The sequence below is a fragment of the Podarcis liolepis genome (assembly GCF_965112155.1).
Source record: "Podarcis liolepis genome assembly, chromosome: Z".
NCBI lineage: Eukaryota > Metazoa > Chordata > Lepidosauria > Squamata > Lacertidae > Podarcis > Podarcis liolepis.
In genome coordinates, this window is record NC_139570.1 from 19,550,653 (window position 1) to 19,578,453 (window position 27,801).

The following is a 27,801-nucleotide window of genomic DNA, read 5'->3' on the forward strand; positions in this document are numbered from 1 at the left end:
CCCCCACTCCCCTTCACCCATGTGTGATCTCAATATTTTACTTCTTCCATCTTGTTGTGTTGTTATAATTTAATACTTATTCAATTGCTTCTATTATTATTTTCTTGCTTACCCATGCAAGTTTTACACATTCTCTATTAATATTTCAATTCCGGGACCATATTTTTTCATGTTTTCCTTCACTCTATCCCACTTTCTAATTATTCTCTGATTTGAGTGGCCTTGCCGAGTTTGTTTTGCCATTCTAATAGTGATGGGATATTCTGGCAGCTGCTGTTGTGTAAAGGAATAGATTTTTCTTGTCTTTGGGGATGTCATTAGATATTAAGCCGAAAGATTTCATGAGGTGATCTACAGCAGGGTTGGGCAGGATAATAGCCCAAATACCTAGAAACATAATCAATTATAACACAAATATATTGCTTCCCAGTACCGGTTTTAATGGTTTTGTGCCATAGACTGTCTCTAGATGTGGTGATTATTGCTTTGGTTTTCCTGATTATTCTGTTAGGGCTTCTGTTATTTTTTCCAATGTTTCTTTCACATGACATTACTTCTTGTGCCATGGAACTGAGTTCTTCCATCTTTTACAAAGGAAATGGGGCCGCTGCCGTTGGAAAGATGCCTTACTTGGTCATATGGCACAAATGGTTGGAGCCCCATGGTATTAAAGTTTAAGACATGCCTGCAAGGAGGTGTGGGCCAGCTCTGATGCAGAGCACTCTGCATTTTCTGCCATTTGGGGGCAATCGAACTGCAGAATCCGAACTACACACGGGCTGATAGCCCGGTATGCACCATTGAATTTTTCTTCAAAAGTCTTTGGGTCTGGTGTGAGACAATATCAAATTTCATTGGACAACATTGCTTTTCACACATGCATGCTTCTCTTCCCCCCTGAAAATGGAAGTGAATAAGTAAAGATAAGGGGAGGAGGGGAGGTTATCTCTGCTGTTGCTTTCCTAACAAATATTCTAAGTTGCTAAATTGGTTGATGCTCAAGGTTGTTGTCTTAATTACAAAAAAATCAAATTACAGTATAATGCAGAGACTTTTAACACACAGAAGATTAGAATGGTTTCCTACCAGAAGGCAAAGAAAAAATAATCTTTTTTCCTTTCTTTATTAATAAACCACTTGTTCGTTTTTAAGCAATTGCTATACAAAGTTGCAGGTTCATGCACAATTTTCCCTCAATAGGGTTTGCTCTTTCCCCCACCCCCCTTTTCTTATCTTTTCTTTTTTTGCTAAGCGCAAAATTCTAGATTTCTCTCTCCACCTTTTAAGGCAAGTTAAATGCAACAGTGCAGATTGAAATTCCTTCTTTATATCTCCAGCACAGTATAATCTCAGTACTTAACAATCCTGAGACAGCAAAACTCACAGTATCAGGAGCACACATTGTCTTACTTCCAACCTTGTTGTCAGCGTGTGTGCTGAGAGTTTGTGTTTTGTGTGTGTGTGTGTGTGTGTGTGTGTGTGTGTGTGTGTGTTGGGTGTGTTGGGTGTGAGTGTGCTTTCCTTGTACGGACATTGCAGCCTGCAACCTCCTTCCTCTAGTGGACACCAATCAATCCTAGAGTGTCACTCCTACACACTAAAGAAAATTCTGGAACCCTTTTAAAAGTTTTCCAGGAACTTTTATCTGTTTCTTAAAGAACGTTTTCATAACGTTCTGTATTTTGATGTGGTAACTATTGTTTTGGTGTACCTGATTATTCTTTTAGGGCTTCTGTCCCCCCCCCCCAATGTTTCTTTCACACTACATTACTTGTTGTTCCATGGAACTGTGTTTTTTCCATCATTTACAAAGGAAATGGGGCTGCTGCAGTTGGAAAGATGCCTTACTTGGTCATATGGCACAAATGCTGGAGCCCCATAGTATTAAAGCTTAAGACATGCCTGCAAGGAGCACTCTGAAGGTTCTGCCATTGCGGGGAATCAGACTGCAGAATGTCTTGGCTTTCTCTGTCCCTATGTGTTCTGAGGTGTGCATCCTCAGAAAAGGTTGAGCGTTTTAAGTGAGACAAAAGTTCTTTGATGGCAGGGTGTGAATTGTGGAGGAGATGATACATTCTAGATAGATATTTTCCTTTAGGCTGGTTGAGATTTCCCTTTAGTTTTGATATTTCTCCAGCAAACCCAAAACCAGCAGCAGAAGCAGGACGGGATGGAGCAGCCAGCTCTTTGCTGCTTTTCAGGCAGAGCACCCTTTCTGGCTGTTAGGATCCCTTCCTCTTTTTTGTTGTTAAATCCCTGATTGCACCTCCCTAATACATTTTAGATAGTTATTTTCCTTTAGGCTGTATTAGAATTCTCTTTAGTTTTGATATTTCTCCAGCAAACCCTATTTTCCTTGTCTTTCATTCAGTTGGAAGTATTGGAGCCAGCCTGTCAGATATATATGGAATTCAAAGTACTTTCATCTTAATTTATTAATTTCCCCCTCTAATAATAACATTTGATATGTTGCCCAATTTCCCTTCATGTTTTTCTTCTTAACGCCAAAGGCTTTGATGGGTGAAATGCACCAAAGTTTTGTAGGTTCCAGTATATATTTATATTTTATCCATGGTTTATATAAGCTCTGGTGGCAGCTTCCATGCCGCCAGATTCCCCCTGTGGTCCGTGCTCTGCCGGTCTATGTGGCCATTTGCAGAGGGATGATTTCCACAGCCCCCCACCATCACACACCCCCTTCCTCTATGCTAGGTAAATAAAATTGCAGGAGTTTCCAGTTTTTGTACGTACATCAGCAATAGGTACGCTTCAGTCCTTTCTACACCAAAACTGATTCGCATCAGTACGAGCCCCACAACCACCACCCCGTCCCACCAAATATTATATATAATAATTTATATATATATATATATGATTAACCTAAAAGTCTATATATCTAGCAGGGTATCCTCTCCCCTCTTTTCTGCAGCAAGATTGAACAAGAATGGTCAATTTCAACCTGGTGCTTTTCATTAAGAAGGGGAATAGTGAAGAGCGAAATCAGAGCCAGTTGCAGCAGTGTCAGACCAATGAAGAAGGCACCAACATAGGTGAACACCCACACTACAAACTTTTTTTTTTGTACTAAGCTTTTCATTCTGTCAGAATGCATCTCTTGTAACTTCAGTAATGGAAAGCATTCTGTGGTTACCAATCTTGTCGTACTCCTCTTCTTCTTCTTCCTCCTCCTCGTCTCAATATTCCAGCGGTTTTTCATATTTCCCCGCTTTTGAGAAAAGGTCTGGGTCATCCGAAAAATCTACCTGCAAGACAGAAGTCACTGGCTTGTTGTGTGGCCTGTCCTTTTAGCTTCCTCTGTCCCTTTGTGTTCTGAGGTGTGCATCCTCAGAAAAGGTAGAGCGCTTTAAGTGAGACAAAAGTTTTTGATGGCAGGGTGTGAATTGTGGAGGAGATTATACATTCTAGATAGATATTTTCCTTTAGGCTGGATGAGATTTCCCTTTAGTTTTGATATTTCTCCAGCAAACCCAAAACCAGCAGCAGAAGCAGGACGGGACGGAACAGGCAGCTCTTTGCTGCTTTCCAAGCAGAGCACCCTTTCTGGTTGTTAGGATCCCTTCCTCTTTTTTGTTGTTAAATCCCTGATTGCACCTCCCTAATGACTGCGCCAGATGTAGCACTGCCTTTCACTTATCCCCTTTTGCAGAGAGAATGAAAAATCCAGATAAATGTGCTTGGGATTCTTCAAGTCCAGAATCTGGCTCCTGTGGATCACTGGCTGGCTGATTCCAGTGGCTGCAAATGGTGTCATTGTACCTCCTGAAGGAGGCATTCCTGGCTGAGAGGAATGCAAATGCACCCTCAGCAAATGTGGAGTGGTTGATATTACTGAAAAGTTCAGTGCTGGCAGGGTTTGAGTTGTGTGTCTGCAAGTATCTGATGGGGTGTTTGCGAGGGATTCAGTCTGCTTGGAGAAAAGGAATGAGAAAGCACATGAAGATTGCGGAAAAACCTGGAATGTGTCATACTGTAAAGTACTAATATTGCCGTAGTAAAACAAGCCAAGTTAAGAAGAGTCACTCAGGATATTCAGGATTGAACCACACACCTTTGCTGGGACATCTTTTCAGGATAGAGCCCTACCATAGTATGTATTTTAAATGTTAAAGTTAAACATTTGTATGGGAAAAAGGTATAGGTTTTTTTCCTCAGAGGGGGAAGGAGGAACAGATTAGCTAAACATGGAAGAGGTAACCGTGTTGGACCAAGGGGTGGAGTTTATGGGCAATCTATCCGGAAGACATTTGTATTTCGAGGAGTTAGTGGTCTGACATGGTTACCCTTCTTGCCTTCTCTTCCTTCTCCCTCTCCATATCCTCAGCTGTGTATCGGGAGATTTTTAATGCTGGATGTTTTTAGATATGCTGTAAGTCCCCCAGAGTCCCTTGGGAAAGCCAGCCAAATGGGTGGGGTATAAAGATGATGACGATGATCATATATTTATAAATATAGCTGGTGTGCATGCAGAAACTGTGCAAAAACTTGCAATGTTTATATTTTAGAAAGATGATTACTACAATCACAGTTGCAAACACTTTCTTTTTGCACTTTCTAAACTGCTAATATTATAGTCCCTTGATGAAAGCAAGTTAGCCCATGATTTCTTAGACCCAAAAAGCACTAGAAAGCAACATTTGTAAGGGCAGTACAGAACTGACCAAGTGTGAAGGCTGGAGCACTTACAAGTGACGCACACAAACTGTAAGCCACAAAGAGCAACGTGAAGGTGTTTCCATGTGATGGCTACCTTTGTGCCGCAAGGCATAATGTGCATATTGGCTTGGCATTCCAAACCATTCTTCTCCATGGCATGGCCAAGTAAAAAAAACCACCACCGCCAAGCCAGCAGCACCCCCTGTATGGCAATTATATGTGCCAGCTCTCACAATCCCATTTCTGAGAAGCAGACATATGTTGAATACAGTGCAAAGTCTCTGAGGTTTATGAGGCTTGTGCTGATCCGCTGTCTAGGCTTTAAGTTGTACTTCACTGGGCGGCAGCCTATGTACCATTTTTTCACTCTATAGGATGCACCAGACGATAGGACGCACCTAGTTTGGGGAGAGCAAAGAAGAAAAAAAAAATTCTGAATCCCAGAAGCCAGAAGAGCAAGAGGGATCTGGCTTCTGGGATAGCCTCTTGCTGTTCTGGCTTCTGGGATAGCCGCAGGGATACCCATGCCCTGCAGTGGCTTCGTGGGGCTACCCAAAAGCCAGAATAGCTAGAGCTAGAACGGCGCAGCACTTCCTCTAGCTGTTCTAGCTTCGTGCGAAGCCTCCGCAGGGCACGGGGAGCCTTCATCCCCGTGCCCCGAGGAGGCTTCTGGGACAGTCCGCGAAGCCTCCGGAGGGCAGCTGGATGAAGGCACCCCGCTGCCCTGCGGAGGCTTTGTGCAGCTAACCCTGAAGCCTTTGGAGTGTAGCGCGAGTTCCTGCTGTGCTTTAAAGGCTTTGGGTTCCTTTCGCTGAAGCCAGGAGTCCCTCCAGGCTTCAGCAAAAGCAATGCGTAGCCTCCGGAGCGTGGAAGGAGGCTTTGCGTTGCTTTCGCTGTAGCCGAGGAGCCTGCATTCGCTCCATAGGACGCACAAATATTTCCCCTTAATTTTTGGAGGGGGAAAAGTGTGCCCTATAGAGTGAAAAATACGGTAGTTTTCTGCCACTTTGCCCCTCCTAGGCAGCATGGAAACCACGTGATTCAGCTTCAAACGGATGACAGAGTAGTGGAATTCCCTCTCCTTGTTCAGCTTGCAGAAATAGTCTGCCCTGTACTTGGCAGAATAGTCTATGGACCTCAGGTATGTCAGCGAGCCCATAGAGCTTGCCCAGGAGCACTGGGAAGACAGTGTAGAAAGCGACCGAGCACTAGATGAAGTTGAAGTGGCCTTCCTAGAAATCGGAGAATGGGATGCTGCAGGAAAAGGAATAGCAAGGCTGCTACTTTTCAGGGGAAAGCGGTGCTTTAAACAGCTGCACAGCAGAACTGGAAGGGGAGGAGTGTTTTATTTGCATAGAGGTCAGGGGCGCCGACTTATAAAAAATATTGGGGGAGCCCGCGAAAGCTCATGAATAATAAATAAGCTCATGAATATGCAGATAAAGTGGCGCCGCCTCCTCGTGAGCGAATAGGGGAGAGCGTGCTGCGCCTAATAATCAGCTCCGAAGGAAATTGGGTGGAGCTTTTGCTCGGGAGGGAGGGCAGGAGGCATGCAGCCCGACCCTGTGCATTTTGGGCTGGGGAGGGGTGGCGGTGGCGCTCTGCTGGAGGGGCGCCCGAGATTATTGGGGGGGCGGAGCCCCCCAAACGAATTTTTGAGGGGGCTCGGGCCCCCTCAGGTCCCATGGAGTTGGCGCCTATGATAGAGGTGCTACGGAGTATTACCTGTGGGTTCCTGATCATCAAAATAGGATGGCTGCCTCAGGCAGCTGATTTTAGATGCCCTGAGAGGGGTAACAGGTTGTTTCTGATTTTAATTTATTATTATTGTATGTTTTATGGACGAGAAGCAGGAGAGCACTGTCCCTCAGACCTTGTGGGGGGCTGGACTAAATTTTTTTGGGGGAAGGAATTCCTATGCCCCACAAATAACCTAGAGAGGCATTTTTAATAAAAGGACACATTCTACTCATGTGAAAACACACAGATTCCCGGACCGTCAGCAGGCCAGATTTAGAAGGAGATTGGGCCGGATCCGGCACCCGGGCCTTAGTTTGCCTACCCATTGTTTGTTGATTTTCTGCCTTGTGTGCTAGAAGAAACTGGCCACTCCTTTTCCCTCAGCAAAATGTCTTAGATCAGCTCTCAAAAGTTCAGTAGGCAAGCATGATTTCATAAAGTGGATATTCCTCAAGTTTGTGCTTCTTCAGATTAATTAAAAGAGTGAAAAATAGTTCTGATTCTCTCCCTATCCTCCACTTTTGCAAAGAAACAGTGGACATTTTAAACATTGCAGTTTGGTTAATTCTTAGGATTTAAGTGCCCTTCCTGGGTTCAGAAGGTGTTGGAGCTTCACAATTACTATTGTTTTTTGTTTTTGATTTTTAATTGAAGATTCTTACTGGAAGGTTTTTATTTTATGGGAGCCAAAGTTTGTGAATCACTCTGCAATTTTCTAAATTCAAAGCAGTGTAACCTAGTCTCTCTAATCCCCCAGCAGAACTACAAAACCTGAGGGATCTTTAGTGGAGTTGTTAATTAAAATGTAGCTACCATCTTCAATGCTGCTTTTAGACAATAAATTGTGGTCATGACGCTATAGTTAAATGGTTATGTCAAGATTCAATCTCCAACATGAACAGGCTTCCACAGAAACAAGAGGTGGCATTAAATTTAGCATTTCACAGCCTTACTAGCAGATCAGTAGTCTCAATATATGTAACAATGTATGAAATTAAATTGGTCCGTTCTCCTCCTTACAGCCAGTTGCTTTGAAAGCATCACATCCCCAAACTGGCATTTCATTCTCTCATTCAGACATCTGACACCTTTGCAGTTGAAGGATTATTGTTGTTGGAGCCTCCTTTGGAATTCATTTGTTCCTGAATTTGCCCTCTCTTGTTCCAATGTGGATTGTAATGTGTCCAAAGTTCATGGGTTCTCCTAGCATGTTTCTGTCAAGGCTTGGAGGCTTCTTCACTTTGAGCTGGTCACCAATGCAACAATTAAAACAAACCAGGAACATTGTAGCACTCAGTGGCAGCCAAGTCTGCTAAACCAGCCACTCCTCTAAACACTGTAGTTTTTCTAAAATCACAATTGCTATTGTTGAGTCCAATGGGGCTTGCTCCCAAGTAATTGTGTGCTGGCAGCTAATTTCAGCCAGGGTCCCAAAGTCCCAATGACTACGAGAATGTGCAGAGTGCCACCTTCTCCCACCTGCGTAGTGTCAGCTCCTATTTAGCTGAGATTGGGGGCAGAGAGGCAAATAAGAAACAAAAGTTTTACGGGCTTAATTCTTGTTTGTGTGACTGCTGGTTAGAAGACCCAGACGGACAGCTGGTCTTTCCTAGAATCGCCACCCTAAACGCCGGATATTCTTTGGAAATTAGATTATAGATTTTTGCCAAAGCTCCTGTATCTTTCTGCCGTGCCTGTGACTCCCACCTGCACGCTTAAGTCAGCCTTCCCTAACGTGCTGTCTTTCAGACATTTGGACTCCACGCGCCTGCCAGGTGTGCCTGTGCCTTTAAGGGAAACGCAGGGCTAGAAAGAAATCTGCAGGTGACAATTCCGGGGACAGAAAGGGAAACAATGGAGCCTCAAGGCAGGGTCTGGAGGAGGCTGAAAAGTTGGCGGCCATGGGGTCTTTTGGATTTCCTTGGGGAACCAGGCTATAAGCTTGAATACACGTGTATTCGCAAGATATAGGGGGTTTAATTTATTGGAGGGTGCGTGGTCCCGTGGGGGTGAAATGGGGAAGCAGAGTCCCTTTAACTCGCTGGAGTTTAAACTGGCCAGGGGGCGGGGCTGCAGATCTCTGTTTCTATCAGCTGGGGCGTCCTCGGCGTCTTCTCTACTTCCATCTGCCTGGCGCTGCGGGAGGGAGGGTGGCAATGGGTGCTTGGAGCTCGCTCGCCCCTGCACCTCCTCCTCCTCCTCCTCCTCCTCCTCCTTGGCGAAGGGTGCGCTCCTGGCCGCGGCTCCGCTCAGCATCCGGGCGGCGCGCATCCGTGCCCTTTTCCAAGTGCTGCGGGACGGCGGAGAGTCCTGGGGTAGGTAAGGTTCTGGCGGGGGTTAGGGGCGGGTGGGGGGGGGTTGGGGAGCCGCCTCGCTCAGCCAAGCAACTTCGTTGTGGCTTTGGGGATGTGTCCGGTCAGGAGGAAGGACTGCTGCGTGTGTGGGGGGGGAGTGAGGGCAGGGTTACTTTACCCGCAGTATTTCCAGGCAGGGCTAGGGAAAGAGTCGGGTCTGAAAATGCGGAGAGCACGTGTGTATGGACCTGGGCAGTGGCGTGTGGGGTTGGGCCGGGGGAGGGTAGTCCCAAGCGCGCAACTTTTAGGGGGCGGGAGCCAGGCGCCCCCACGCAGGGAACCCCGTCCGGCCCTGAGTGCCGCCAGGACCCGGCTTGGACTAGCCGTTGCGCGTCCCAGGCCAGCGTGGGGGAGCGGGATTTGCCTGCCGACCAAGCTTCTCCTGGCAAGGGCAGGTAGGGGCGAAGCGCAGCCCCGCTTGGCTCTGGTGGCCAGGCTGAGTTGACGCGCGGAACCCTTCGCGCCCTGGGCACGTGTGCCCGACAACGTTGGTGGCGAGGGCAGCGCCTGGCGCGGTGGGTTGTGTTGGCCGCGCGCACTCCAACGCAAAAAAAGGACGCAAAGCCGCTGCGTCTTGGTTTTCCCCCAACCAACCCCCCATTTTTTGGCTTGAGCACCCCACGTCCCATCCCTTCCTCCTTGGTGCCTTTAGCTTCTGTGGGGAAGGTGAGGTGCAGGCAGAAGTTCCACAGGATAATCCCTGGCTTTTTGGGTAGGGTAGATTTCTTCTGGCCATGGAGGTTCTTTTACGTTATCCTTGGTTGTGATGGATGTGAGATGAATCCTATGTCTTCTTATTTGGGAGCAAAGCCTGCTGCGCTCGATGCAGTTTACTCCTACGTAAAAATGTGTAGGATTATGCTGCTGCTCTATGATGGTTTCTTTCCTTTTAAAAAACAACAACACGCTTTTCTGTACACTTAGACGGGAAAACGTGTGCGAGTACTGCACATGGAAGGTTGGAAGCCACAGCAGCTTCTGTGGGGGAGGTGAGGTGCAGGCAGAAGTTCCACAGGATAATCCTTGGCCTCCTTGGGTAGGGTTGGGAATGTCCCCTTGTCTGATACTATGGTGGGCTCCTCACAGTCAGGACAGAACTCTGGATGCACCTGTGGTCAGATTTGGTACAGCACAGCTCCTCTTTATGTTGTGTTCTTGGTTTTCCTCGAAATGTTTTTTTTCTAGAGCAACTGCTAACCCAGAGCAGCTGCAGAGGAGCAGGAACTTTTGTCACTAGGGGGCGCAAGTCTCTAGAAATCTTAAGGGCTGCCTTTCACCAGCATCTTCGTTCTCCTTAGTCCTTGAAGTGCAGCAGCAGCCTGCCTGGCCCTGGAGAGAGACTTTCTGCAGTGCAGCTATGCTGTCCATATCCTGCGTATGCTTACTTGGAATTGAGTCCTGCAGTGCTCAGTGGGATGTACTGCCTTGTCAAATGTGCCCAGGAAGAAAGCTGGCATGTGCTCCTGGGTGGCCTGGCTCTCAATATCTGGCTGCTGCTGGGCTCTCCATGGCTGAACTGGGAATAGAGAACTCTCCTGCCTGGACTTTTCTGTTGAGCTGACTAAGATGCTTTGAGGTTTCATCTGGCATTATAGTTCTTCCTCCCTTGCAGGGTTGGAGTGACCATGTTCTGAGGCAAGACGTGCAACTTGTCTTCAGCAGCAGTGTATAGGAATGTCAGAGGAGCCTTTTGCACCAGGCCAAAGGGGGACCATCTAGTTGAGCATCCTGTTCCCACCGTGACCACCAAGATGTCAGCCAAAGACACAGGGCTGCTCTGTGGATGGGCAGAGCTAATGCACAGGGAAGAAGCCTCTCTGCCCGTCAGCACTGCTTGCATGGGCAGGACAGGAGTGCTTCTGAATCCCAGCTGCTGCAAACCGCAGGAGGGGAGAGTTGCTCTTGTGCTCTTGTCCTATTTGTGGGTTTCCCTTAAGTAGTATCCGGGTGGCCACTGTGAACAAGATGATGGAATAGAGGGGCCAGTGGCCACATCCAGTAGACTCTTCTTACTTTCTTCTGTAAATACTTTCTTATCTGCTCTGAATCTTCCTGCATTGGTTCCTGCATGAGTTCTGGTGTTATGAGAGAGGGAGAAAAACATTTTTCCTACCCACTTTCTGCAAGTCTTGCAGGATTTTAGAACCTCTGGTTCCATTGCCTCTAACTTGCTTTTTGTCTCAACTTCAAAGTTCTGAAAGCTGCATATTTTCCTCCTAGGGGAGTTGTTCCATTGATAGGGCTGATCTTACGAAAACGTCCTGCTTGCATTCTCTGATGTACCTGGCAGCAAAGCAAGCGTTTTGCTCTGTTGGGTTAAAGGTGCTATTTGAAACATTTCCCCTCTTTTCTCCTAGATTTTTTCCATTCAAAGTGCAACAATGCCATTTTTTTCACATACACCCTGTGTTGGACCTTTGCCAACATAGTGCCACCCCCCCCCCGGGATGTTTTGGGCTATACCAGGTTGGCGAAGCCTTCTCTAGAACCTGCGTTTGGCTGAGTCTATCAGTGGCCAGTGGCTTGAATAGCCAAATAGAACTTCCTGTTGAAGGAACAGTCTACCTCTGAATACCAACTGCTGGGGAGCCACTTAAGGGGGATCAGGTTAGTCCTTGATGGAAGCAGGGTGCTGGACAGATACACCTTGGCTCTGACAGAGAAGGGATGCTCTTTTGAGCAGAGGCCTCACTGTGCAGCAGCTTTCACCAAGTTTGTGTCGTTTAGATGTTTCAGATTGCAACTCCCACAAGGCCCATCATGTTGACTAGACCTGCTGAGAGTTGTTCAAAACATATGAAGAGTGACATATTCTCCCTGGTCTCTCCCAGCTCTTACTGTCAGCAAATTCTTCCTGATGTTTAGTCCAAATCTCCTTTCATGTACCCTGAAGCCATTGGTTTGAGTCCTACCCCCCAGAACAGGAGAAAACAAGCTTGCTCCATCTTCCATGTGGCAGCCCTTCAGATATTTGAAGATGGCTATCATATCTCTTTCAAATCTCATCTTTTCCAGGCTAGACATACCCAGCTGTTTCAACCATTCCTCATAAGTCTTGGTTTCTAGACCCTTGATCATCTTGGTTGCCCACCTTGGCACAGGTTCCAGCTAGACACTAGATAGCGAGGGTGAGCTCATGGCAAATTCAATATATTTTTCAAAACACTTTAAAAAAGTATTTTCTGTTTTAACTTTTTATTTTCAAAGTTTCAAAAAGAAAAAACACATTTTTTTACACACACACACACACACACACACACACACACACACACACAAACATGCTTACATTACATCACACTCCATATCAGTACCTTTATAGTGTTCCCCTGGACTTCCCTCCACCCCTCCCTTGGCTTCCAAGATTTATCTTCCTTTTTAAACTGCATCTAATTGCATTTATCCAAATTATTGTGCTTCATTTTTATCCTTTGTTTTTTTAAATTACAAGTGCTATGTCAATCCTGCCAACATTTAAAAATGTTGACAGTGTTCTTTACTATATTCTTTAGAAGTATGTCGTTCTTTAGTAAATTTGTTAAACTCTTGGTGCCTGATTTTCCTGGTCCGCCTTGCCATCTCTGCATAGTCCATCATCTTCATTGTCCATTCTCCTTTCAATGGGGCTCTTTCTTCTTTCCATCCCTGGGCAAGTAGTATTCTTGCTGTTGTCATTGCATACATAAACAGTACTTTCTTATCCTTCGGTAATTCTTTTCTTACCAAACCTAATAAAAAGGTCTCTGGTATTTTTAAAATACAGTGGTGCCTCGCAAGACGAAAATAATCCGTTCCGCCAGTCTCTTCATCTAGTGGTTTTTTCGTCTTGCGAAGCAACCCTATTAGCGGCTTAGCGGATTAGCGCTATTAGCGGTTTAGCGGATTAGCGGCTATTAAAGGCTTAGCAGCTTAGCGGCTAAAAGGCTATTAGCGGCTTAGCGGCTTAGCGGCTTAGAAAAAAGGGGGGGAGCGGAAAAAAATCGGAACACTCGCAAGACGTTTTCGTCTTGCGGAGCAAGCCCATAGGGAAATTCGTCTTGCGAAGCAGCTCAAAAATGGGGAACCCTTTCGTCTAGCGGGTTTTCTGTCTTGCGAGGCATTCGTCTTGCAGGGCACCACTGTATGTGTTTTATTAGTGGGTTTTTTATGTGTATCTAGATTCCTCCGCAGAGCTGCCCAATATCCCTCTTTTACTTTGCCAAAGCGCCCCAAGCCTCTGAGCACCCTAGGTTCTGCCTCTCAGTTTAGAGGACAGGCTCTGTGCTAGCAAAACGTTTCCTGGCGTTCTTCTCACAGGACTGTATTTGCAGGGATGTATCCCAAGACGCCTCATGCAGTGCTTCTGGAAGATGGAGGGGAACTCCCAAGCCATGGCCTGTTCCATCATGAAGCTGCTCTTCCCATCGGCCGGTGTGGAGTTGACATTGCTCGCCACCCAGAATGCAGTGGCCCTCCAAGGTAGGTGGCATTGTGGCATTGTGGGTCTTCTTCCAGGCAGGTGGAGCTTCTGCTGAGAAGTCCTAAGGCAGGCCGGCCAGCCTTCCAGCTGGGGTTGGGCACATGAGGCTGGGTATCTTCAGAGGGTCAGGAAGGACACACACGCCCATCCTTCTTCCTGAGTTACTGAAATGTGGCAAAACTGTAAATATTTTCAAATTCCTTTTTTATTAACGATTTCTTGGTTTAAAAAAGTACGTGCAATGTTTCTTTTTTCAAGTTACATTTTCTACAGGTCAGTTTCATTTTTTAAAATGTATTTTTAGTAAAGATTTTCTTGATTTACAAAGATATGTGCAATGTCTCTGTCTCGTATCCCCCCCACGTAACACATTTCCCCCCCATTTGTTGAGACATTAGGAAGAATAGGGGGAAAGAGGTGGAGGGGGAAAAAAGATGAGTGAGGGTGGGGTGGGGTGATTCTATTTTACTTAATATATGTGGGGTTTTGTGTCAGTGCTGCTTGTGCAGGTTCTTTGCTGTTCGCTTGTCTTCCTTTGGTGGTGAGAAAGGTTGGGGTTGGCCTAGGTTGTGACTGTTCATTTGTAGTTGACTCTGTTGGTCTTTGTTTCCATGTGTGGGGTGGGTGGGTGTTTTGGATCAGGTTAGCCATATTGATTTGTATTCTTTTGGTGGATTTTGTCATTGTCTTGTTGGGCTATGTATGTGATAAAGGGGTGAAGCCGTCTTCTATTTGTCCCTGTGTCAGTTTCAGTTTATTGGTTAATTTTTTTATTAAGGGGGTTTCCCATACTATTTGGTACCATTGTTCCATACTTATTCCTGACAGGTCTCACCAGGTTATGATGTTTCTGACTGCTGAGAATAGGTGGGTTATGAGTTCAAGCGTGTAGCAAAGGAGACAAGCGTGTAGCAAAGGAGGCGCATAGACAGCGGCTGGAGAATCATTTACAAAGTAACAACACCAGGCAGGTGTGGCAAGGTGTACAAGAATTAACAGGGTATAAATCCAAGGACTCCCTGGCAGACGAGGGAGGGGCATCCCTCGCAGAGGATTTGAATGCCTTTTTTGCCCGTTTTGAAGTAACATCTGCAGCAACACCTGTTGAGGCTTTACCAACACCACCACCACTCCCGGTGAAGACTTTGCCGTCATCACCACCATTACCATCATCAGTACAAAGGAATGTAGTAGTCTCTGTGGAAAAAGAAGAGATGAGGAAGGTGTTGAAGAGAATCAACCCAAGGAAGGCCACAGGGCCAGATGGGGTAGCTGGAAAGGTATTGAGAGACTGTGCAGATCAACTAGCAGGAGTTTTCACTGGGATTTTAAATCGATCCCTAGCCCAGGCTATTGTTCCATCCTGCCTAAAGTCCTTTATTATCGTTCCAATAGCAAAAAAACTAACCCGGAAGATCTGAATGATTTTCGTCCAGTAGCACTCACACCTATAATCATGAAGTGCTTTGAAAAGCTGGTATGGAATTATGTCATTGCCTGCCTACCAGAGGGACTGGACACATTCCAATTTACTTATAAAATGAAAAGATAGACAGAGGACGCTGTGGCGATTGCCCTCCATGCCATCCTTGCACATTTGGAGCAGCGGGGGGGGGGGTGTGTGTGTGCCAGACTGCTTTTTTTAGATTTCAGCTCGGCATTTAATACCATTCTACCACAACGTCTGATGTCTAAACTGGAAGATCTGGGACTGCCGTTATCACTTTGTGGGTGGATATTGGACTTTTTGTCAGACCGCTTCCAGAGTGTTCGGTTGGGCCCTTATACCTCTAATATGCTTAAGACTAACACAGGAACACCACAGGGATGCGTACTCAGTCCGCTCCTTTATATTCTCTACACGTACGATTGTGTCGCTACTCACCCTAGTAATAGGGTTGTCAAATTTGCAGATGACACAACTGTGATTGGGCTCATCTCTGAAAGGGAGGGTGAAACGGATTATAGAGATGAGGTGGAGCGGCTGACAGAGTGGTGCAGAGCTAACAACTTGCTCATAAATACAAGGAAGACAAAGGAGCTTGTGATGGACTTCAGGAGACAGAAGAGCAACGTCCAGCCACTTTTGATTGATGGGGTCTGTGTGGAGAGGGTAACAACGTTCAGATTTCTGGGCATTGAATTACAAGAGGATCTGTCCTGGAGTGTCAACACAAGGAGGCTTGTGAAGAAGGCACAGCAGAGACTGTACTTTTTGAGAATACTAAGGAAAAACCATCTTCTGCAGAAACTGCTGCTTGCCTTCTATCACTGTGCCATTGAGAGCGTGCTCACTTATGGCTTATGTGTGTGGCACGGAAGCTGTACTGTCCAGGACAGGATGGGGTTGTGCAGGGTTGTTAAGGCAGCAGAGAGCATTGTTGGCTGTCCACTCTCCACTTTAGAGCAGATTTATGCCACAAGATGCCAAAGGAAGGCACTGGACATAGTAAAAGATCCATCGCATCCTGGTCACTGTCTCTTCGAGCTCTTGCCGTCGGGATGGAGATACAGGTCGATGAAGACAAGAACGAGTCGTCTTAAGAACAGCTTCTTCTCAGAGCGATCTCGGCCCTGAGTGGGAAGCCCGGACTTTGAAAGTCATCTAATCTCCCTTGCTGTATTATATTGTATTGTTTAATTAGTGTTTTTATGGAGCAGTCAAGTAATTTCGTTGTCCCCAAAGGGGGCAATGACAATAAAGATATTCTTATTCTTATTCTTCGTGATTTGAGTGGGCATTGTTGTCTTGGAAGATGTTTAGTAGGGCCAGTTCTAGGGCGATTTCTAATACTTGCTTAGTTATTTTACATGTTTCTCATATGGTTTTTGTACAGAAGAGTTGGATTTGGGGGCATTCCCACCACATGTGGAGGTATGTGCCTGTGGAGGTGCACCCTCTCCAGCATTTTGGTGAATTACCTGGGCTTATTAGTGCTAATTTCCTTGGTGTTAGGTACCACCTGTAGGTGAGTTTCAGAGAGTGCTTTCCTTTTCTTTGATATGGATTTAAAGCAGGGTTTAGACCATGTTCTGGTCCACTGAGTGGGGTTAATCTCATAGGAGGTTTTCGGGGTGGTTTTTGAAGGTTGTCAGGGGCCTAGTTGCTGCTGATTTTTCTACTAGATTGTTTAAGAGGGCATGTAATTGGTGGTGTGTTAACCAGGGCATTTGGGCGTCTTCTAGTTTGTCTTGTATTTCTTGTGTTGGCAAGGGTTTGCTATTTTATAGAGGTTGATTAGGCGATATAAGCCTTTTGTTTGACAGGTTTTTATCTGGAGGTTTTGTGCTGAGTGATGGAATAATGGGTGGTGTGGCAGGGGAATTAGTGGTGATGGGGTTGGGGACAGTTTGCCTATTTCTGCTTTCCATGCTTTAAGCATGGTCTGTGTGTAGCTGTTAAGTCTTGTGGGAATTTTCCTTAGTTTGTTTGGAATTGGGTATGCTGTGGTGCAGGTATTTTCAATTGTGTCTCTCTCCAGATGTACCCACTGTTTTGTTTAATCTTCTAGTATATATGGGATTATGTAGCATACTTGGCTGGCAATGTATGTTGGGGATTCCCCATCCTCCCTCTGTGGAGGGGAGGTGCAGGTATTTGGGGCTTATTCTTGGTTTTTTGTTTGGAATAGGTAGGTTAGTTTTGGGAGGGTGATCATTTTGATCATGGTTATTTTGTCTGAGAGGACGCGGGTGGCGCTGTGGGTTAAACCACAGAGCCTAGGAGTTGCCAATCGGAAGGTCGGCGGTTCGAATCCCCGCGACGGGGTGAGTTCCCATTGCTCGGTCCCTGCTCCTGCCAACCTAGCAGTTTGAAAGCACGTCAAAGTGCAAGTAGATAAATAGGTACCACTCCGGCAGGAAGGTAAATGGCGTTTACATGTGCTGCTCTGGTTCACCAGAAGCGGCTTAGTCATGCTGGCCACATGACCTGGAAGCTGTACGCTAGCTCCCTCGGCCAGTAAAGCGAGATGAGCGCCGCAACCCTAGAGTCAGTCATGACTGGACCTAATGGTCAGGAATCCCTTTACCCTTTCCCTATTTTGTCTGAGAGAGTGAAGTTGATGTTGTTCCATCTCTTTAGGTCTTTGTTAATTTGCCGCCAACAAGGGGTTGTAATTGTGAAGGTATACTTTATTGAGGTTTCTGGTTCTTTGTACCCTATGGTATCTGAACTTGGTGTGGCAAAGTTTTATCTTGGTGATGTTAGCGAGGCCTTTTTGTGTGTGGGAAGCACATAGCTTCCGACTATGCAAAATTTACCTGTAGGCCCAACACCATTGCAAATGTGTTGAGTTCTCTGATTAAGGAGGTTGCTGCGTTTATGGGGTCTGGTGCTGTCCTCTGCAAAGAGTCCTAATTTGTAGGTTTTGCCTTTTATTTCCACTCCCTTGATCTCTGTGGCTGTTCAGATTGCTAAAGGTTCCAGAGGCAGGATGAATAAGAAGAGAGACCGTGGAAATCCTTGTTTTGTGCCTTTTTGGATTGCTATGGTATTAGAGTCCCTATTGTTAGTCCTCCATATTGCTGAGGCTTGGGAGTATATTTGTTGGTGGATTTGCAGGAAGTTGGGGCCAAATTTCACGCTAGTACTGCTAATAGGTATTTCCACTCTAAGCAACCCAAAGCATTGAGGATGTTTAGGGACATAATTTTCAGTGGGCATTTAGTTGCCGTGCTGTGGTCAATCATGTTCAGTAGTTTCCTGATGGGGCCTGTTATATTGCAACCAGGGACGAAGCCAGTCTGGTCTGGGGCTACTAACTTGTGTAGGAAAATTTTTAGGCGGTTGGCCAAGTTTGATGTGAATATTTTTTCGTCTTGGTTTATTAATGAGACTGGGCGGTCTGATTCTACTTTGAGGCTGTCTTTAAGTGGTTTTGGGATGGAGACTATTTTGGAGTAGGTCCATGTTTTGGGGATGGTCCCCCCTTCTATGATACCACTGAATAGGCAGGTCATGTAGGGCATCAGGGGTTCTTTGAATTTCCTATAGAATTCTTCTGTAAAGCCATCTGGGCCTGGAGCTTTGTGCGGCTTGAGGTTTTTGAGGACCATATCTATTTCCTCTGGGGTGATAGGACTGTCTATGAATTCCTGTTCCTCATAAGTTAAGGTAGGCATGCTCAGTCCTGGTGTTTATATATGAAGTGATGCATTTTCCTTTGATGAGGTTTCCCAATTTATGCCATACAGACATAATTACATGTAATGTAATTGCTTTTAAGCTATCTTGCTTATCTACAGTATAGGGTGATTCCCTGCCAACCCGTCCGGGTTGCCCTGTGTCTCTCACCTTGTATTGTCTATCGAACCAATGGAGTTGCGCTGTCCTAGAGTGTGGTGGGTGGGGGAGTAGGGGGTTAGAATTAGATTTGGGTTAAAGAGTGGGCGGGGGGATAGATTGCAGAAAATATCCTATATGTAGTCATATAGGTTTTTATTTGGGGTTTCTTGGGCCATCTGGCGTTTAGCTGTTTGGTCCTCGGTCTCAGCTGGTGTGGAGGGCCTTGTTTTCACAGGACTGTATTCCCAGGTATGTATCCCAAGAAGCCTGATGCGCTACTTCTGGAAGATGGAGAGGCAATACCCAGCCATGGCCTGGTCAATCATGGAACAGCTCTTCCCATCGGCCAGTATGGAGTTGAAGTTCCTTGCCACCCAGAATGCAGTGGCCCTCCAAGGTAGGTGGCATTGTGGGTCTTCTTCCAGGAGGGTGGAGCTTCTGCTGAGAAGTCCTAAGGCCTTCCAGCTGGGTTTAGGCACATGATGCTGGGTATATTCAGAGGGCCAGGAAGTACACACACACCCATCCTTCTTCCTGAGTTTCTGAAATGTGGTGAAACTCTTAATATGAGAGCTTAGCAAAATGAGTAATTCCTTTTTAATTTGGCCTTCGTCTTTTAACCAACTGTGGACTACTAAAGTGGGTGGGATGTGGATTTCCTTTCAATTCCCCCCAAACATTTATTATATACTGATTTGAAAGAAAAATATTCAGTCTAGGTCAAAATCGGTAGAACATCATAAATGTAGAAGCAATGGCCCAGGGGCCATACTATATAGTATTACCTGAAAGTCAACTTGATTTATTTATCTGGTTATCAAAGCAAACACTGCTGTTTTAGTGCAGGAACTCACATTGTGCGCACTCTGAATTAAGGGGGGTTTGACCTGTTTCTGGTTCAGTAATGTGAACAGTTCTAGTGTGTGTCCATGTCTTAGTAAACACTGTACTTAGTAAACAATGTGCTGTACAAAATAATTGAAACAATGAATTTTGTATAATAGTTTATTGTACAAAACTCACACAGAGATGTACAAAACTCACATAGATGTACATTAGTAACAGATATGACCGCCGCTATTTTTAAGCAGCATTTGAACACGGTTTGGCATGGAGTCTACTCATTTCGAACAGTCACTGTTGATTTTCGGATCCCTGTACCATACTTGAATCAGCGCCTGAATGAGTTTCTCCATAGTCATACCATCTACAGCACAGAGGCAAATTTTGCATATAGCCCACAAATTCTCAATGGGATTTACGTCCGGGGAATTCCCTGGCTAATCAAGTACCTGTATTTGCTGCTCTGTCATGTATTTCTTCCCCACTTTTGATGTGTGACAGGGGGCTAGGTCCTACTCCAGTATCCCAGTACCGTCAGGATACTACTTTTCCAGCTCTGGAGTAACTCTTTCATAGTACCATTGGTGGGACATATTTTCAGGATGGAGCCCTACCATGACCAACATTTAAAATTGGCTTGGCACCTTGTGATTATACTTCTATTTGGTATTTTGACGTTGCTCATATTAATGTGTATTTTATACCGTTATATTTAAGTTAAACTTTTGTATGGAAAAGTGGTGAAAATTTTTTTTACGCAAAAAAGGAAGGAGGAACAGATTAGCTAAGCATGGAAGAGGTAACCGTGTTGGACCAAGGGTGGAGTTTATGGGCAATCTATCCGGAAGACATTTGTATTTTGAGGAGTTAGTGATCTGACATGCTTACTCTTCCTGCCTTCTCTTCCTTCTCCCTCTCGATCTCCTGAGCCGTGAATCAGGAGAGCTTTAATGCTGGATGTTTTTAGATATGCTGTAAGCCCCCCAGAATCCCTTGGGAAAGCCATGCAAATGGGTGGGTTAGAAAGATGATGATGATCATGATGATGATTTATTTATACATATAACTGATGTCCATACAGAAACTGTGCAAAAACTTGCAATGTTTATATTTTAAAAAGATGAATACTACAATCATAGTTGCAAACACTTTCTTTTTGCATGGTGCCTAGTCACTGATCTAAGTGACAGCGGATGGCTGTATAGGAGCTGCTGCTGGATCACACTGGGTTGATGGCATTCACTGTGCCATAAAATAAATATTTTTTTAAAAAATGACTCCCCCTGATGTGGGGTGGAATTTAGTTCACAAGAATGGTCAATTTCAACCCGGTGCTTTTCATAACCAAGGGGAATAGTGAAGAGAGAAATGAGAGCCGGTTTCAGCCTTGTCAGCCCATTGAACAAGGCACCTACATAGGTGAACAGCCACATCCACACCACAAACGGCAGTGATTTCACTAAAAACAATTTTAAAAGGAGCCCTAAGATATGGCCATGGCTGTTGGAAAAGTTACGAGTCACTGCACATTGTTTTTGTCATTGTCTTTTGTTAGCCATCTGTTATCAGGCCATCTGCTGCAGGGTCATACACTGAAAATATTTTTCTATGTTCCTATATTAGGACAAAAAAAAAGAGGCACTAGCAGGTTTTTTAAACAAACTAAACAGCTAATATTATTGTCCCTTGATAAAACCAAGTTACCCCATGATTACTTAGACCAAAAAAGCACCAGAAAAGCAACGTTTGTAAGGGCAGCACAGAACTGACCAAGTGTGAAGGCTGGAGCACTTACAAGTGACGCACACAAAATGTAAGCCACAAAGAGCAACGTGAAGGTGTTTCCATGCGATGGCTACCTTTTTGCTGCAAGGTATAATGTGCATATTGGTTGGCATTCCAAACCATTCTTCTCCATGGCACGGCAAAGCCTGAGAAAGGCTTGTAGTATCACAGCGATGGCTGAGCAGCCAAGTTAAAAAAACCACCACCACCAAGCCAGCAGCACCTCCTGTATGGCAGTAATGTGTGCCAGCTCTCACGATCCCATTTCTCAGAAGCAGTCATTTGATGTATACAGTGCAAAGTCTCTGAGGTTTATGAGGCTTGTGCTGATCCGCTGCCTAGGCTTTAAGTTTCACCTCACTGGGTGGCAGCCTGTGTCGTTTTCTGCCGCATTGCCCCTCCTAGGCAGCATGGAAACCATGTGATTCAGCTTGGACCAGATGACAGAGTAGTGGAATTCCCTCTCCTTGTTCAGTTTGCAGAAATAGTCTGCCCTGTACTTGGCAGAATAGTCTATGGACCTCAGGGATGTCAGCGAGCCCGTAGAGCTTGCCCAGGAGCAGTGGGAAGACAGTGAAGAAAGCGACTGAGCGCTAGATGAAGTTGAAGTGGCCTTCCTAGAAATGGGAAATACTTCTTTAGATAGCAGCCTCTGACTGTAAAACTTAGTTAAGGGCACATGACTTGTGGGGTTGAGGTTAGCACTTCACCCTGGGGTTGTAGCTTGGACATTTGCTGAGGGGTCAAGAGGTGAGGAATTTGAGTCTGGTCCTTCCACAGGTTGGGGAGAAGGAGGTGGGAGGCTGTCCCCAATCTGAGAACAGGACAGCGCTTCCTTCTCTTACCTCCACGTTCACCACCCCCTTATAACATGCAGTGAATCTTCCCTCCACAGCCTTTCGCAGTCATTTTGATATTTCTACGGGATATTTCTACAAGTCCTCAGCAGAGATTTAGCTCTGCTGAGATCAGGAGATTCTGCAGATAGCATGGGATTACCTAAATTAAAATATATCTAATTGCTCTAGTCTTCCCTTTGCTCTATATAAATACAGCGCAATTAACAAATTATATTATAAATGATATTATAGGTTCCCATATACCCCCCACTCCCCTTCACCCATGTGTGATCTCAATATTTTACTTCTTCCACCCTGCCCTGCCTTGTACCTGCAGCGGGTGATTCCGACCAACTAAGGCAACAAATCCTCAGCAGAGATTTAGCTCTGCTGGGATTAGGAGATTCTGCAAATAGCAGGAGCATGAAGAATTTAATGGTTTTGCGCCAAAGGCTGTATTTAGATGTGGTGATTATAGCTTTGGTGTTCCTGATTATTCTGTTAGGGCTTCTGTCCCTGCCCCCCCCCCAAGTTTCTTTCACACTACATTACCTGTTCTGCGTTGGAACAGTTTCCTCGCCATCTTTTACAAAGGAAATGGGGCTGCTGCAGTTGGAAAGATGCCTTACTTGGTCATGTGGCACAAATGGTTGGAGCCCCATGGTACTAAAGTTTAAGATACGCCTGCAAGGAGCACTCTGAATTTTCTGCCATTTGGGGGCAATCAAACTGCAGAATGTTTTAGTTTTTTCTGTCCCTATGTGTTTTGAGGTGTGCATCCTCAGAAAAGGTTGAGCGTTTTAAGTGAGGCAAAAGTTCTTTGATGGCAGGGTGTAAATTGTGGAGGAGAATATACATTTTAGATAGATATTTTCCTTTGGGCTGGATTAGAGTTCTCTTTCATTTTGATATTTCTCCAGCCAACCCTATTTTCCTTGTCTTTCATTCAGTTGGAAGTATTGGAGCAGCCTGTCAAATATATCTGGATGTCAAAGTTCTTTCCTCTTAATTATTTCCCCCTCTAATAACATTTTATATGTTGCCCAATTTCCCTTCATGTTTTTCTTCTTAACACCAAAGGCTTCGATGGGTGAAATGCACCAAGGGCTTGTAGGTTCCAGGAGATATTTGTATTTTATCCATGGTTTATATAAGGTCTGAGTTGTGTGGCTGCATCTTCTGGTAAGGTGTTGGCAAGGGATTGAATCGTGATGCAGAAAAGGAGAAAGGACACTTTTGTTGAGGGGTTTTTAAGCGTTCATATTTCTGTACAGACCTCAGCTACATGAACGCTTCCAAAACCCCTTAACACAGAGAAAGCTAAAACATTCTGCAGCTTGATTGCCCCCAATGGCAGAACATTCAGAGTGTTCCTTGCAGGCGTATCTTAAACTTTAGTACCATGGGGCTCGTGTTATATTTTAACGTGTGATATTTTACTGTATTTTTGGTTTTTATGGAAGCCGCCCAGAGTGGCTGGGGACACCCAGCCAGATGGGCGGGGTATAAATAATAAATTATTATTATTATCATTATTATTATTAAGTAAGGCATCTTTCCAACTGCAGCAGCCCCATTTCCTTTGTAAAAGAAGGAAAAAACACAGTTCCATGGAACAACAGGTAATGTAGTGTTGAAGAAACATCGGGGGGGGGGGGACAGAAGCCCTAACAGAATAATCAGGAACACCAAAACAATAATCACCACATCTAAATACAGCCTATGGCACAAAACCATTCAATTCTACATGCCCCTGCTATTTGCAGAATCTCCTGATCCCAGCAGAGCTAAATCTCTGCTGAGGACTTGTTGCCTCAGTTGGTCGGAATCACTGACTGCATGTACAAGGCAGGGCACACTGAGCAGACCTCCTGGCCACCCAGGGCTTTAGCCTCCTCTGTATTTCTAGACAAGGTGCTCAGTTCCCCCAATATTGAGTGATGCACAAGAGCCAGATACTGGACTTGAAGAATTCCAAGCACATTTATCTTCATTTTTCATTTTGGCCAAAATTATGCCAATGACCTTTAACTAAATTTGACATCACTTGTGTCTTTATTTGGGGAGGGCTTGGGGGTCTTAACATGCAAAACACCAAAGTCAGCCATGGAAATCTTGCAACACATCATAGATTCCATAGGTCCTCTCCAGTTGTACAGAAGATAGAAGAAGAGAGAGAGAAAATATCTTGACTGGTGAAAGGATCAGATGTATTCTTCATGCTAATTTACTGGTCAGGAGATTTCTTACTGAAATCCAACATTGCAACAGCTTGTGACAAATGTGGACAGATCTTTTGTTTGCTCAGAAAAAAAGGCAACACAAAAAACCAACAACTTTGCATATATGGAGCTTGTATGTATATTTTGATTATAGTTTTTTAGCATCATTTTGAAAGGGGGCGTTCAAGAACATGAAAACTGAGGTGTCTTAGGGCTCTTTTGCCTCATGGCTTTTGTTGCTGAACTCTAATAGAGAGAACAAAGGTATACAACCTTTGGACTGTGCCTGATGAAGCACTGCCGTTCACTTCTCTCCTCTTGAAGCATAAACTCTGCTGATATATGTTGAGAAACTGCAGCAGAAATTGCAATGTATGTATGTGTGTGTGTATTTGGTTTTTTTAAAGAAACACCAGCTTAAGATTTATTATGCAAAAAGCTTTTATGAAAAGTTTTTTTAAAAAAACACACACCAAAGGAAGCACAATTCATGGATGAAGAAATCAACCTTCCTGCCAAATAAGATACATGTGTTCTCTCTATTAGGGTTCAGCAACAAAAACCATGAGGCAAAACAGCCCTAAGACACCTCAGTTTTCATGTTCTTGAAAGTCCCCTTCACCCCCCAAAAATGATGTTAAAAAATTATAATCCAAAATATACATAAAAGCTGCATATATGCAAAGTTGTTTTTCGTTGTTGTTGCCCTTTTTTCTGAGCAAATGACAGACTAGTCCACATTTGTCACAAGCTGATTCAATGTTGGAAGTGTGCGATTTCAGTAATAAATCTCATGACCAGTAAACTAGTATGAAGAATCTGAGTTTTCGGAGCTTTTAAAAAAAATTAATAATAATCCGCCCAGTTTCACACACAAACCCCACAAAGTTTCTTCTTGTGCAAAGTTTCTTCTTGCTTAATACAGCAATACGATAGTTATTAAAAAGTGGGCTTGCTTTCACCGCCCCCCTCCCCGGCCTGCAAATTTTGTTTTCAGGCCGTTGGAAGAGAATAACAGATTGAGGGCAGAAAGTTGTTTCTGGAAGACCAGTCAAGGCATCAGCAACTGGCTGGCCAGACCCATGTTCTACAGTTTATCTGGAAGTGAATGATGGTGGTCTCTTCATTACTGGATGCACAGAGTTAATACATCTGATCCTTTTCCCGGTCAAGGTCTTTTTTATCTCTCTCCTTCTATCTTCTGTACAACTGGAGAGAACCTATGGAATCTATGACGTGTTGCAAGATTTCCACGGCTGACTTTGGTGCCTTGGTGACCATCTGGTAGAGGGTGGGAACGAACCGCCCCCAAACCAAGCTGCATTGGAACGAGGGATTACGGTTTGCCAAGGAGAGACGGGACAAACCATTCCTTGGACATCCGCCAGGATCCAGGAGGAGTCACCCCCCCCACCAGTGCTCTTCCAGTAGGGGAGAGGACATAAGAACTTAGTGGATCCTTGCGGGGGGGAGTTGTAGGGGTTCCCGAAACCTCTAGCTGTCTTTCGAATGGACAGTGTTGAATATGAATGCTGGTCTGTATGATCACTATCAATAGTTGTTATTTTTTCCTCATTCAGTGGGGCTTGAAAATAGTTGTGAAAAATCACATGTAAAAAAATCTAAAAAGAAAAAGAAAAGCATTTATTTGGATTTTCATTCTCTCTGCAAAAGGAAAGAAGGGAGATGCAGTACTTCATCTCGCACAATCATTAGAGAGGTTCATTCAGGGATTAATTAACAAAAATGAGGAGGGTGTTCTGCTTAGAAAGCAGCAAAGAGCTGGCTGCTCCATCCCTTCCCACTGCTGCTGCTGCTGCTGCTGCTAATGGAGGTTTGGAGGAAAACGGGCCGAGTTCTGGGATTCGTCAGGTGGCAGCTGCCATGCCGCCAGATTCCCCCTGTCCTCCGTGCTCTGCCGGTCCATGTGGCCATTTGCAGAGGGGTGATTTCCACAGTCCCCCACCATCACACCCCCCCCTTCCTCTAGGCGAGGGAAATAAAATTGCAGGAGTTTCCAGTTTCTGTACGTACATCAGCAATAGGTACGCTTCAGTCCTTTCCACACCAAAACGGATTCTCTTTCAAACATGCCATCAGGTGGTACTGCCACACAGCTCACACCCTGCCCTTAATGAACTTTTCAGCTACTTCAACCACTCCACTTTTTCCACGATCTGCATGTTCTTTTCACTCATTTTCTACAACTAGATGAAATCCTTGCTACTCTCGCTTCAATAGGAGCCCCACAACCACCACCCCGTCCCTCCAAATATTAGAAATATTTTTTATATATATATATCACAAATCCGTATATCTATATATCTAGCTACTACTACTTATCAAACCTTTATTAGGCATTGTGCAAATAAAACCATAAAAGAGGAAATAACATATAAAAGCTTTGAAATATATATAAAAGGCAGCAGTTGGCTACATACATATATATATATATACATATAAAATCAGTGGTTTTCGTTGTTAACCTGCTCCTTGGAGGACTGCTACCAAAAACTCGGCTACCCCCGTCGTTACCCTTTGGTCGACGTCGGATAGGCAGAATCCCACACATTCACCTTGCTGGGGTTCCAGACCACCCAAAAGAGGGGACAGCACGCGTTGACGTGGAATACTGTACAATGGGCAATGAAAGAGAATATGCTCTACAGTGTCCGGGACATTCATAGAACATCTGCAGCATCTCTTGTTTCTAGGAATGTTTTGATATCTTCCCCTGACAAATGCTGAGGGGAAAACATTCAAACGGGCCAGCATAAAAGCCCTACGTTGGGCTGGGATTATTAATTTAGTGACGTAATTGGCTCTGCTATCTAAGATATTTAAATCATAGAATATGGGGGAGCAAATTTTGTTTACAGCCACTCCACTTTTTCCACGATCTGCATGTTCTTTTCACTCATTTTCTACAACTAGATGAAATCCATGATGGAAAGCATTCTGTGTTTACCAATCTTGTCGTACTCCTCTTCTTCCTCCTCCTCTTCATCATCTCAATATTCCTGCGGTTCTTCCTCCCCCCCCCCTTTTGAGAAAAGGTTTGGGTCATCTGAAAAATCTACCTGCAAGACAGAAGTCACTGGCTTCTTGTGTGGCTTGTCTTTAGCTTCCTCTAGCTTCTTTTTTTTCTGTACTAAGCTTTTCCAAAACCAGCAGCAGAAGCAGGACGGGACGGAGCAGCCAGCTCTTTGCTCCTTTCCAAGCAGAGCACCCTTTCTGGTTGTTAGGATCCCTTCCTCTTTTTTGTTGTTAAATCCCTGAATGTACCTCCCTAATGACTGCGCCAGATGTAGCACTGCCTTTCACTTCTCTCCTCTTGCAGAGAGAATGAAAAATCCATTTGTGGGACATCTTTTCAGGCTAGTGCCCTACCATGACCAACATTTTAAATTTGGCTTGGCGCCCTGTGATTATACTGGTTTTTGGTATTTTAATGTTCCTTGTATTAGTGTGTATTTTATATGTTAAAGTTAAACATTTGTATGGGGAAAAGTTATAGGGTTTTTTACTCAGAGAGGGGAGGAGGAACAGATTAGCTAAGCATGGAAGAGGTAACCGTGTTAGACCAAGGGGTGGAGTTTAT

At 44.8% G+C, this 27,801-nt stretch overlaps 1 protein-coding gene and 1 pseudogene across 2 annotated transcripts in view; both read left to right on the top strand.

The window, feature by feature from the left end:
- Positions 1-13,478, top strand: part of LOC310698087 (uncharacterized protein) — a 99,219-nt gene extending 85,741 nt beyond the window's left edge. Inside the window, exons 4-5 of the mRNA XM_083484849.1 lie at positions 11,784-11,896; positions 13,076-13,478. Of these exons, the coding sequence (XP_083340975.1) occupies positions 11,784-11,820 (37 nt within the window). The 3' untranslated portion in view covers positions 11,821-11,896; positions 13,076-13,478. The remainder of the gene's footprint in view (positions 1-11,783; positions 11,897-13,075) is intronic.
- Positions 13,479-17,901: 4,423 nt separating this feature from the next.
- LOC310698058 (putative G-protein coupled receptor 34) overlaps positions 17,902-27,801 on the top strand; it is a 197,003-nt pseudogene continuing 187,103 nt past the window's right edge. Inside the window, exons 1-2 of the transcript XR_014530126.1 lie at positions 17,902-18,340; positions 18,761-18,908. The product of XR_014530126.1 is annotated as a putative G-protein coupled receptor 34 (transcript). The remainder of the gene's footprint in view (positions 18,341-18,760; positions 18,909-27,801) is intronic.